At 38.7% G+C, this 13,911-nt stretch overlaps 1 protein-coding gene across 5 annotated transcripts in view; it reads right to left on the bottom strand.

Annotated features, from left to right (window-relative positions):
* The window catches only part of kank1a (KN motif and ankyrin repeat domains 1a), a 42,729-nt gene that overhangs the window by 7,992 nt on the left and 20,826 nt on the right, over window positions 1–13,911 (bottom strand). For 3 of the 5 annotated variants that reach the window (XM_043245085.1, XM_043245080.1, XM_043245084.1), the window contains exon 2: window positions 1,146–3,785. In XM_043245085.1, coding sequence (XP_043101020.1) covers window positions 1,146–3,378 — 2,233 coding nt within the window. In that variant the 5' untranslated portion in view covers window positions 3,379–3,785. Of the gene's footprint in view, window positions 1–1,145; window positions 3,786–10,966; window positions 11,096–12,813; window positions 13,066–13,911 lie in introns of those variants that run through there. The other 2 variants (XM_043245083.1, XM_043245081.1) reach the window with 2 other exon arrangements.

Genomic DNA, 13,911 nt, shown 5'->3' with positions numbered 1-13,911 from the left:
CAGACAAAAATACCACCATATTTTGGTATATGTCAGGAGCTGCTTATATTTAGACTAGCATGACACCACCAATAGAAGCCTTGCAGATCAACCAATAAGGTATGGTTTTTCTGTGTGCAGCTGAAAACAAGGTATGATACTGTACATTTTTAAATTATACCTCCAAGACATTATAATAAAGCTGCTGCCAAAACAAAGTTGCATGAAAAAAAGAACTTTGGACAATACTCAATCAGAACAGAGTGCTTATGGATTCTATCAGTTAATATGCGCAATGATTATGGTATTCTTCACATCAGATGGTCTTTCATTGCCGTGAACCAAATGTAGTAAGGTAATAAAAATATTTCTGCAAAAGAATTTCTAATATGGAGAATACCTGTGTACATCTCCTGCTTTATCTAGAGCCAAATCAGTTCACAGCAGACATGGAAACACTCAAATCTTGGCAGCAGTTTTGACTGACCATTGGCCATAATCCTCTGATGTGCATGTCTAAAAAATCTCTCTCTCGATTCCCTGCAGAGCAGAAGCAACTGTTATTTATATCTTCAGAGCATTCCATGAAAACTCAAGCTAAAAGCCTGTTGATGATGGAGGAATATGAGACCACTGATCTAAGAGCTTTTAGATTCTTGTGACTTTTAAGCCTTCCTGGAAATAAAAACATGAAGTAGGTCTACTTGTACACATACTTAAAGAAACATTGGATATGTTCCGAGTCTTATAGAGAGAAAGTCTTTACACAAAGCTTCTCTCCATTACATAACACTGAGGACTTATGAATCAGCATCAGCAAAGACAACAACAACTAGCCATTTAGCACAAGCTGCTGCCTTCCAAAAGAGATGAGATCACTGTTGGATTATATCCAAAGCCCCTATGTATTTTTCTGGGTCAGAGAAAACTTTGCCATCAGATCGTGTCAGGCATCATTACAGACACAAAATGCACCATGTACCCTTTTGTCTCATTCCTCTTCCTCACCGTACTCAGCAGGGAAAGGGGGCCTGGGTGTAAATAACGCAACTTGGAGTACAGCAATGCTTTATATTAAACATGCAGTCATATTTTTTTGACTTTTTGCTTTTTCTGCATGTATGTCTGGCATACAGCATAATAGGATCAAATAAATGGCAACTTACCTTTTAAGGTGTGGTCTGAGTTATCTGTCTGTCTCAGGTGGTCCATATTGGAAAGTTCCTCAACACTTCCATACTTCATTACTGAATTGATGGATGATAGAGTAGTAACCAGCTCACTATTGATGGAGCTAAACTGGGATTGTTGAGGTGGGCCGAATGCATCTGCCAGCTCACTGTAGTTCTGAGCAAGCAACATCTGCTGTTCCTGCAAGAGCTTCTGCACTCTCTCTATGTAGTGATCGAGTCCCACACCTGCCCCAGGCTGAGAGTGGATGGGTCCTGCTGATGACAGTGATCCCACAGGAACACTCTCAAGTTGGATCAAGGTGGGAGACTGAGAAGGGCCACATGCAATGTTCCTTGTCTTGTGACCGACTAAAAAGTTTTCATTTATGTTCGTGAGGCCAACTCCGGTCTCTTTGGTTTTGTAAGACGGCGACTTGTCATGAATACCTTCTTCAGATGCTGTTGTACCTACTGAAACAGAGCGCATTTTTAATGTGGCCGGCACATCTTTCACAAGTCCATCGCCAATGGCAATTGTACGGGTCTCCACTGGTACAGTGTTAACTTGTTTGTCTTTTGAGTATGGTTGTGTAGTGGTGCAAGAATCAGTAAGAACTACCTTGTCTGTATTGGTTAACTTGCCTATTGTTTCAATTTCTGTATTTGTGTACTGTGAGGCACACATGGGTAAGACCATGACTCCAAAGTCAGTTCTGTGAACTTCATCTGTTGCTGTGCTCTGGGTTGCCATCTCCTTGATAGGCCTGACTATTACATCAACTGAACAATCTCCACATCCAATAGACCTGAATTCCTTGGCTTGTTCAGCCTCTGTTTTGCATAGTCCTAAACCTTCTGCTGTTAATTCTGTGTTGATGCCCATTTCACATACACTTAATTCCACTCCCACACCCTGGTTGCACATCACAACCTGTCTGCCAACACACTGTTCCTTGACTTCTGCACGTTCTCGTATAAGCCACCGCTCCATTGGCAACTCTGGACCCACTGAAACATGCCTTGCCTCTGGTTTGCAAATAATGCCTACTGAATTCATTTGTTGGACATGATTTGTGCTTGCGTTGCTAAACTCAATGTGGTTGCCCACACCTTGGCTCTGTGTGGACACTCTGGCCTCCACTGAAGTGCTGTACATCTCTGGCCTTGCCAATATTCCTTTGTCTGCCTTTTTTCGTGATCCGGCCTCTTGAAGCTGAAGTTTTAGCTTTCCCATTTCCATTTGGTGGGTGGTCTCCTTAAGTTGAACCTCCAGTCTGTAGATCTTCTCTTTCAGGGCTTCGATGGTCTGGTGCTGCATCTCAATTTCAGCTTCTACTTCACTGCTCATACCTAGCATTGCTTCAGTCACACCAACTCCTGTGCTCCTCAACTCCTGCTCTGTTCCCACAGCCACATCTCTGTTTTGCCCAGGTGATCTCCGATATACAACCACATTGTTCATGTTCTCATCAGCTCCGACACCAATGGACTTGCTCTCTCGTCTCCACTGCTGGACATTTTGGTTTGTTTTTTCCTCTGTTTGGTGTAAGCTGTGCTTCCTTTCCTCACCATCCTGCAGGTTTCTCTCCAAAGCCTGCACTTCAGCCGACAATTGCCTGAACTCTTGTAGCCTTTGAGTGGTCTGCTCAGTGTTCTCCATCTCCTCGATATGGAGTTCAGAGCCTGTCCTGAGCTGAGTCAGGGGCTCATACTGATCAGCACTGCCAACACTATAGGAGCGTTTCCTGAAACCTCCACCTGCACTCTGCCCTGCTACCTTGGAGTTCTTCATCTGGGACACTAGTTGCCTTTTCTCTTCTTGCAAGACTGAGATCTTGACCTGAAGAATTGGGATGGTCTTCACCTGCTCCTCTAGTTCTTTTAGTCTCTTTAGAGCCACTACCATCTGTTCTCGAATGTGCTGGAGGTGCAGCGGGCTAACATTGGTCACTGGTGTGGTCATGCCTGAGCTGAGGGGACTGTGGCGAATTGAACTGCCCATAGAGGATGTGAAGTAGGGATTGTATTCACCATTGCCTAGATGTCCATTATGTTGAAACGGATGTGAGCTGGGTGAAATCTGGCTTGGCCCATAGGAGCCACTGTAAGAGGACAGAGAACTGGAAGAGCCCATTCCTCCAAAACTGGCTAGTCGTCGACGAGGCGGCTCATTGACTGGTGGCTGCATCAGGAGCCGCTCCTGTTCCAGTCGCCTTCGCGTCTCCATCAGTGTTTTCTCCACCTGGGGGTTATGGCGAAGAAGGCGGGGAGAAGGTGGAGGCAGCAGCTGCTTGGTCTCTGGGACGTTCACAAAGGCTTGGGGAGCTTCATGGACTTGGGCAGTGTGGCCAGGGGGGGCTACCTGGTTCTGAGGTGTAAAGTAGACTGGTGACTGTTTGCTCTCATCACTGTTAGAAGAGGATAAGGAGTCTGTTGAAGTCCACTCAGTCTGGCCACTGCAACTACTCTGAGGCGGCGGCGCAGACCTGACCACTTTTGGCTTCCTTTGGATGTTTAGCTTCTTGATGGTGTTGCCCCTCTCGATGTCATCTACATATTTAAGGAAGTCCAGGTCTAGCTGATAACCATATGGGGTCTCCAAACAATAAGGGTCCTTCTCATCATCATCTTTTTCTGAAAAAAAAGAAGTGAAATTAATTGAGTAAGTTATCTAATTCCTGTACAGTTATTCAGTAATTTCCTTAAAATATGCAACATAAATGTTCTTTCAAGTTTTATACCACCATACAAGTTTGTTTCCCAAATTTGATGACTTCCTTGTCAAATCATACAAATATTAAACATCAATACATGGTATTGAACCAAAAGCAATACAACAATAACAATAAATTAATTCATCAATAACAATAAACAGAAAGCTAGTCGAAAAAACAAAAATAACCAAAACATTTTGACAATGTTTGTTCAGTCTGACTGCCTGGTACATTAAGGCATGTACAGTATATGATTCTTTTTCCAAAAGCTGTCACTCCTCCTTGCAAGTCTAAAGGTGTGATAACGGTTATACCCAGTTATTATAACAGTGTGAGTGTCATTCCAACACCATTTCACACTTTGCTAAGAATTTTCCACCAAAAGTTAAACTAACAAAAAATTTCCATCTTTCAGTTTCCAACACCAGATTGTAAAGATGTTTTCTACTCAATTTCATGGCAAAACAAACTCCATGTGTTTGCTGAGCATTTGCAAGGGGAGGGTAACTGGGGGTGGGGTTAAGAGAAAACAAGGAGAGCAAATATTTCTTTCTATCCAAAGATCTATTCGGTCCAATGCAACTAGGAATATCTTGAGCATGTCCCTCACTCACTACCTAGCAGACAAGAAATGTATTGACAGAGAGACAAAAACGTTGATGGTTTCTTTTCAGCTAGCAGCCAAGGAATATCCATCAACAGAGCTTATATCACAGTCCAAATTCCACACCGGACAGAGAATTCCTCCCGTCAGTCAGACAGATTAACTCTCTGGAAGCCAACACATTTTTAGATGACTTAAAGAGCAGACACGGTGCATTAAAAACAAATAACAAACCGTTAAACTCATTTGCTGGTACATTTTAATCATATATGCAAAATGCTAGAAAGTTTACTTGGCCATGTAACATTACCTCCCGTGTCCCTTATATAGACTTAACTGAAAGGGGTTTTGAGAAGGTTAAGGCAACCTAATCCCTCATTGTTTAAGCGTCACTTACCCAAAGTCAAACAGCAGTCCTCATGCAGCGGCGCCTGTTCCCTTACAAGCCGTAATAGAGTTTTAGAACTAGAACAAGCTGCAAGCTGCCTCCCCTCACTCACTGAGCACTTTCTCAACCTTCACTCCATAAGGGGAAAAAAATTCCACTATTGGTGTAAACTTAGCCTAGCTCAGCGCAGCCTGTGATAGGCTAAATGCCTCCACCAATCATGCAGCACTTACACTGTTTCTTCTGTCTTGCCTCTCTCAAAGTGCTCTTTAAACACTTCGTAACCCCTTCAAACAGTGGTCCCTTCTTAAGCACTCTTTCCAGGCATGTCTTTGTCATATTAAGCAGCCTAAATTCACCAGACACATAATACAAGGTTCATTTAATCATATGTATATTTATACTTAATGTTTAGGACTACGGATAAAAATATAAATATATTGTGGCATGAACATGGCTTTTTTTAATTATAATAAAATGTAAAAGTGACGTTTTCTAAATGCTGCAAATAAACTAAAACGCTTCATTCTTTATTTAACCATGTAAAACTCATTCCACCTCTTTTACTCTATCTTCACTACAACAATTGCTAGCTTGTTCAACACACCAGCTAGCTTTGCTGACTATAGCAAGAGCACAACAGCAATGTCATGGAGAGCGAGACAGGCTTGTCTGGTACGAGGAACAGACACTTGGGCAGCTGAATGCTGACCTCACTGGTTGGGGGGGTGGTAAACCTGCAACACTAAAGGGGCAATAGAGAAGCAAGGGAAACGAATGAAAGCAGTGTGAGAAGAACTCCAAGAATAATCCAGCCACACTCTCTTTTAACAGTCTAGAATTACACTACCCACCATCACACACGAAAACAGTCTCGAGGATGTTCAGATCAAAATAGTTTATGCCACGGGCAATGTACTGAGGCAAACTTACTTGGAAAAGCTCTTTGAATGGAATAAGTTAGGCTGGTTTAAAGTTCAGCATGGATGGTAGGTTTCCTACTCCTAGGTTGCTTTAGACTGCAAGTTATAGTCCTTGACGCAAAGAAAAAAAAAAGAAAAATCGCGGGTGAAGCGAAAAAATGTGGCTAAAATAAATTTGTAAGGATATGGCTGTGACCAATAAGAGAGCAGAAAAAGGAAGTGTTCTGACAGGTGGACAAACAAACATGACACACGATCATTTGGAATGTCTGTTGTCACAAAGTTATTTGTGGACAAAATGAGCAGAAAGAGACACCATACAAATGGTGTTTGTAAAAGGTATGGGATAGTGCCATATCTAAAGGAAGCTTTAATGTTCAAACAACAATTGCAAATTATGTCAATATAAAAAAAAAAAAGTTAAGTGTTAAGTACATTCAGCCTACATTAGGAGTGATTAAAATGACTGCCTATTCTGTCTGGACCATTTAAAAAGGTCAAAAGAATGTGTCTGTTCTGGTAGAGGGGAAATGGTTTGAAAAAACAAACATATTTCTAAAATATGGAACAAGGGGTGTTTTACTTCTTCTTCTTTCCTTTTTTAAAAAATATTTTTCATTTGCATTTGCCAACAGACAGGATGGTGTGATTTCTCTCAGCTAAAGTCTCACACGACATCCATGTTTAACCAAATGTAACATTAGCGTCATGTAAACAGCTGAAAATAGTCCACAGACAGCCCTGCTATTTTTCCTGCTTTATCTGTGCAATGCTTTTTCTTAAAGAGGTGGACAGAAAGGCATAAGTGTCTCTCACAATCTTTGAGTTTAAAAGGTCATGGCTTATCTACTGTGTCTAACAAAAACTGTCTGACTAAACGTCTGAAGACATGTCAGCAAGTAGCTGCTAAATATTTGAGCGATCAGCATTACGTTGGCACCAGACAACTCCGAAAGTTGAAATGTTTTAAATAGTCTTATCTAAAATGTGTAGTTTGAATTATTTTTTTGGCCTCTTTTAGATTCTGCGGTCTATTCCAATACAAGACTCATGAGAGTATTCGTTACCAATTACAAACCCCTGAGGACAATGTTTTCAGTTCTCATGTAACACAATGAAATCTCAGCAGATCTCTCACAGAGTCCAGGATCACCTTGGGCACGGATCTGCTGAATGTTAGCAATGAAAATAAATGTCTATTTGAATGTCTGGCCTTTGATGCCCAAATCCCTAATGTGGGCGGAAAACCTAAATTCATAAATCAGCTTGTTTTGCTAACCACAAAACCTATACGGATATTTAAAAGATTAGCATGTCAGAAATGACCTTCATACAAGTTATTTTTCACAGCAGGAAAATACAGGTGATTCACATAAGCATGAAAAGTGTGTTATTCAGTGTGAGTTATCCAATAATTTGTTTTCAAAATTTTATAGTGAAGATTCAAAAGAATAAACTATATGCTAGCCATTTCCCAGAATCAATCTAACCACATCTATCTACCCTGAACATTGCATTGCGTAAAAAATATGCTTGGGGGAACATTTGCATTTACTTTTACAAGAAAATGTTACCTAAAATCTTAAATGAGCACTTTATATCAAGTATCAGTGCTGTCAAGCGTTTAATCGTGATTAATCACATCCAATAATAAAAATTTGTGTTTACATAATAAAAAAAATCCTGTAAGCCCCAGGTGGAGCTTGTGAACATGGATATTTTGGTCATGTTTGAAACACACACTTGGAACAAGTCAGTGTCTTTCAAAAGGCATTTCAGACATGCACACTGCAAAAACTTAAACCCATATCAATGGCCTCCAGATTTGTACAACTGTTTTTTTTTTTTTTTTTCAAATAGTCAAACATAAAAACATAAAACATAACAATGCAAGTTATAACACTACCTACTGTAATGGTGCTGTAGAACAAAACAAGGGGTGTGATATTGTCCACTGGATAACATATTTTCACCCCAAAAAATATAAAAAAATAGAAACTTGAATGGAAACTCTTTCAAATAACAAACTTAGCTTGAAACACGAAAAAAACACACATACAAGTTATTTAACATTCTCTTCTATAAACAAAGCAGTAAAACACAGCTGACGCAGTAATTCAATATCTACAACACTTCATCTGTTTTACTTAATGGCTATTCATTCAGTCTACCTTTAAATGCCTAGAGCACTTAATATAATACGTTTTTGTGACTTACTGGGCAGGAGTTTAACAAGTAGTACTGTAGCAGGCTAGCACTACTGGTCTAAGCATATCGGTCTTCTCTCTCTCTCACACACACACACTAAAGAGAAAACAGAGGCCCTTTTTCTCACTCTGGCCTGGTATTTCCTGACCCGGCCCATGGAAACCACGTCAGTCTCCCAGTTTAATTATCTCAGAAATCCACGTCATTTTCAGGACCACACTAATAAACACACACACACACACACAGAGCCATTAAACAAGCACAACAACAATGCTGGAACAGATACAGAAGCTTCTCTAAGAATAGTCCTGCCATGAAAGAACAGAGCGAAACCCATTCAAAACAGTGAACAGATTCAGTATTAAGCATTCATATGAACTAAACCTGGAGTACATCCCAGACTTATTCAGCCAATATTACCAGTAAATGAACCAAAATATCAGAAGGAATGGCAGTAAATTGTTGTGAGTATGTTGTTGTTGTAGACAATAAACTTCAAATTAATTCAAATTAGTAAGGCTAAATCATAGTCTTGTTTCACTCAATCTTTTCATAATAGACTGCATAAGTGTTCAGACATGCTCTGATAAGAACTTAAATAGTCCATGAAATGGCTCGAGGAGTGTAGTTCTCCAGTATCTTTTAGTGTACACATACACCAAAGCGACTTACAAATCAGGACAATGGTAGCAATTAAAGTATACATCACAGCTATTGTGATTTGCTATATGCACCCCAGCCTGCATTTTGCCTATTTCACCAGGATAATTACCTCACATTTGAAAAATCTAATACTTTTTACAACTTCGACCACAAATGGCCACAAAGCTAACAGATGTGGACTACAAGCCACAAAGCCACAAAGCCACAAAGTTCATCAAAAATTCATATATTCACAAAACTAAACTAAAGCAGTCACATATGCTTTTAAAAGTTTGTACGTTGTAGATAAGAATGAAAACTTGACTTTACTGATAGTCAATGCACAAAGACGCTAAAAAGATGTTTAAATGTTAATGAGGTACCAGATCACTTGTATAGAGACTACTATTGTAGCTCAACAGTAATCAAGTACCGTAACACTAGCAATTTAGCACGTCCATTAGCCCTTCAATGTTGACATGCTAATCAACTAGAACTCTAGACTTCATAATGGCACAGCTTGGCAGCCTTGTTTAACATCAAGTGCTCTGGTCTTAGCTTGCTGTGGAGCCGCCATATGGAAAGGGTCCAAGACAACACAAAATCTCCTTTAGGGTGTTGCTGACCTGAATTTCATTGTGTAAACATCAAAGGTGAAGGTTCAGTGACACAGACAACCAAAAGGCCCAAAAAAGATACAATATCTTAAAAGAAAGAGCCTATCTAGCTATTGACTTCGTTAGTTTCATTAAAATGATTGCTCTAATCTACAACAAAAGCATGCCTGCTTGACAATTAAAGTATCTTCAAAATGACCTTCTGCCAACACAAGCTGGGCAAAAACGGAGGAAAACCTATTGATTTAATTCATTTCCACTGAATCGCTCAATATAAAGCGACTGGCATGACAGTTCTTCTTATTACTCATGTTGTTGCTCTATTGTCAGGAGGAATGCACAGTGGAATGTGTTGATGTTGTGGTTGAGTGTTCAGAGCACGGCAAGGCTGACAAGCAATATTTCACAGCACGCTGCGAAAGTCACGCTTCTCTACTGGGTTAGGCCTGCAGGACTGTGCAGGTCCTAAAGAAAAGCATGAACTTGTATCTTAAAACTGCCCTTAACAATCGGAAAAATCTTTAAACTTCCAGTACATTCTATATGAAATTAACATGAACAAAATAAATAAATAAAATAAATTACACGATGGGGTTAAATATAGTTAAATGCAGCAGAATGACAACATTTAATTACAAAACAAATGTAACTGTAATTGGTTACAGTTACTGATAAACATGTGTAATTAAAATTACAGGTACCTAAAGGACCGGTTTCACAGGGCTTAGACTAAGCAAGGATTAGGCCATAGTTCAATTAAGTAATTTTTTATAAACATGCTTAGAAAAAAACATTACTGGGGTGAATCTTGAGACAAATCAAAGGCACTGATATATTTTAAGATCAGTCAGTGCAAGTTTATTTCAGTTGAAACAGCTCAGACTTACATTTTAGTCTAGGACTAAATCTTAGACTTAAGTCTGTGAAATCGGAACATCTTAAAATTAAAATATAAAAAGATAAAATGTTAACAAATAGAGTCTGGTAACATCTGAATATTTTCACACACGCACATACACAGATTTAATTGATTCCTTTCCCAAATTGCCACCAATGTTTCAGGAGTTTAAAATACGAAAAAGGATTTTTAATTATACGCTTAATTAAACCGAAGGTTTTGAAAGTCCGATCGTAATCAGTGTTGAGTACTACTGTAAGGCTAACCCGGCATGCTTTAAATGTTTTAAAATGATAAAAAAGTAGAAAACATTTAGAAAAGTGATCAAAATGTAGTCAAAATGTAATTAGTTACATTAATAATTGAAATAGGTAAACTACTTATTACATTTAAATAGGTTGTTAAAAACTTGTAATAGCCCAATACATTTCCAAAGTAACTTTCCCAACACTGCGTACTACAGATTTCTCAAAATACACAACTACCTGTTGTTCTTACTGTACATTTGTGTTAAATAAATATGTTTATATGCTCACCTGGGTCTTCACTTGGCAAAGTGTAAATTGTTGGGGTTAAAATACTCTAGAGCAGCCCAATAAACAGCAAGCCTAACACTCAATCAATACTGTGGGTTTGAGGTGGAACCTTTTACAAGATAGGGGAGTGTTTGGGAAACCAGTTTGACAACAATTATTTTTTTTTGCAATTCCATTTGGTGATTTGGTGGTGAAAAAATTACATACTTCAGTTTTAATTGCAGGAATAAACACTGATGATTAACAGATTAGACAACTGCATTAATTAAAAGGGAAGGGTGTTACCTGAGGCATTGCCGTTAACGTGCATGGTTTGGGCCATTGCTGCAGACACTCGCTCGAAATCCCACAGAGAGCCTGAATGCACTCATGCAAATGTCATGCATCAAATCAGCTTGCCATGCAACCTGCAAACTGGACGAAACAACAAAACACAAAATGTCAGACAATGCCACATGCGTGATTCGCAAAAAAAAAAAAAAAAAAAAACACACTGAAAAAAGTGAAGTTTGTGAAAGAAATCATGGGCTGATATAGGTGAGGCCTAAGCTTAGTGACGCACCTTAGTGTTGCAATTTTGTACTTGTGCGCATGACCTTGTGGGAAGTTTAACAAAAACCATGAACTTTTTATTAAGGTCATTTAATATTTAACAACAAATAGAACCTTAACCTTTAAATGACGAATCCTACTTAAGATGTTATAGTTCACCCAATGACTAGAATATATATATTTTTTTACTCATTACATTTTAGGATTTTTCTCACACAAAGCTATAGTTTTTTTTTTCAAAACACATAGCTTTTTAGTCCCTGTTTTTATTAAATAGTTACAAATTGGACAGGATGTTCTTTAAAAAAATATATACCTTTTGAAGATAAACAGGTAAATGTTACGACTTTTGGATGAACTATTCATTTTATATATCTTTGTTCCATTTGTGATGCCATGTATTGAAAGGTTGCACACTCCTGCACCTTAATAAAACTGCACTCATTCTAAATTAGCACAGGAACTGGAAGGAACAAACAAACCTCAAAAGCAATAGGGGCAAATACTGATGTGGAGCAACCAGCACAGCATCTGTAACCACCTCTAACTTCATACTGAGATGCCAAACTTTTCGTGTGAAAAGGAAAAGCTGGGCATTTTTACATGTTTTATGTTTGCAGCAGTAATATCAAGAATTTTGCATTCAGTATGATCCTTAAGCCGACAACCATTCAGATACTAAAGACAGCAGATTGGGCCTGTGTAAGCTGAGCAGCAGACATGCATGTGTGCAGCAGATACAGTGGTGGGTCTCATAAACCCCCGAGTGGAAGAACGGCAGGAAGAAGGACCAGTGGGAGGTCTGCCATATTCTCTGAAGAACACAGACTTGGGTAACTAGTAAAAACAATGATTGGACCTGTCTTGAGTATTATGAAACACAGGACATGCTATGGAATTTCCTTGAGCTTGCACAAAAAAAGAGAAACACAAACTCACATATTACATTAACAATAACAGCAGCTTTTTTTTTTTTTTTTTTTTTTTTTTTTTTTTTTGGCAGAGACATACAGCATTGCCAAAGTTCACATCCAAACTGATGTTACCACTCAGAAAATTGTGCAATGTCTTTTTCAGCAAACACCAAGGTAAAATGTAGCTGATGTTTGTGAAGTTTACATATTTGTTTGAATAGAAGACAGGGGACAAACCTTTCCTTTTCACCATTAACAAGCACGGCAAAGGAGCTCGTCAATAAATCACTTCAGTCTGCAAACAATGAGAAGTGTTCAACACTTTGTACATAGTTGTTTAGTTTGAACAATAATCACTCAGTCTCTAAAACACACAAATGTACCAAGCTAATTTGATTTAAATATGCACATATGAGGGAAAGTCAATTCTGAGCTTGTCAAACCATGCTAAAAAGCTGCTATTTAAAATTAATTTGTGGCTTGAATTAGAAGATATTTTAAACCCAGAATGCTTGACCACTTAAAAATATCACTCAGACTAGATGGCATCACAGACTTCACCGAAAAAAAACTGACACTGATCAGTTCGGTTTCAAACAAAAACATATATCTATTGCAAGCGTACATCAGATGCACATGTGACGTTAGACTAAAAAGTGCACCTACCTTGCTCAGTCATTTTTAAACTTCTTCAACATGTAGTCACAGATAATGGTGTTACTACGGCCTAGCAATAACCTATAAGCCCAAACATCTATGCGCCATGGAGTGTGTATTACAGCTAAGATTAGCTAACTTGCTCAGATTTCAGAGATCCTATAAGAGGAAAGGATGCATCTGTCCATTGGTCACCAGACCATTAACAGAAGTCCCTCAGCGAAAAAAGGTAGATGCCGTCTAATCAAACACTCTTACAGTGTTAAGTCCTCTACTGGCACAAAGGCATCAGCAAGGTTGCTTGTTAATAGCAAACAGGGTCAGCCCAGAACAGATTGACATGTAACTGCAGGTAGATCATTCAGATAGCATGAAGAATTGGAAAGGCGTGTTTTATCATTTTTACTCACTCACCGTCACTCCCTATTCTCAACATCCTGTTGGCAAAGTCTGTACTTAGATACTACAATATAAGCGACTCTTTTCATGAAGCAAAATTAAAGAAAAGATACACCGTTAAATGCCCTAGAATTACATATATTCCATTTATAACAACCTACTGCTTATAAAAGGCAAGAACAAATGTCCTCATTTGTTCCAGGTATGTCAGTTGGATATAGGTAAAAGATAATGAAAATGCTGACTCAAAGGCGGACAACTCATGAAAAACAAATAAGATAAATTAAGACATCTGTAATCAAAGAATGCCTTGCTAACAGGTATATAACAGAGCTTGAAAATTAATGCCGATTAGAAAAGAAAGCAGTTTTAGAATCTTTTGTAAATCTGCACAGATACACTTTTAAAATATTTAGTTCTGGCTAAATATTTATCTAAATAATTAGAGGCTAGAAAGTCTTGTTGCGATATATATTTGATATTAGACTGTTTCATAAACTGAGGGAACTTGACAGAAAATCTTGCATGAGAAACGTGGCATGTTAGTGGTAGGTAATGAGGGCAGGGTACCATGACAAGGCAGTCACCTGACACAACACCATGGCTAGAGGCAACATTTAAACATTGAGTGCAGGTCCATACAAAGCTCTGCATGCAAGCACACACACACACACACACACACACTCACAAACACACACAAACACAAAT

Source organism: Puntigrus tetrazona, chromosome 7, assembly GCF_018831695.1.
Source record: "Puntigrus tetrazona isolate hp1 chromosome 7, ASM1883169v1, whole genome shotgun sequence".
Lineage (NCBI taxonomy): Eukaryota > Metazoa > Chordata > Actinopteri > Cypriniformes > Cyprinidae > Puntigrus > Puntigrus tetrazona.
Note: the sequence above shows the minus strand (reverse complement) of the source record. Positions and strands in the feature narration are given on the sequence as shown.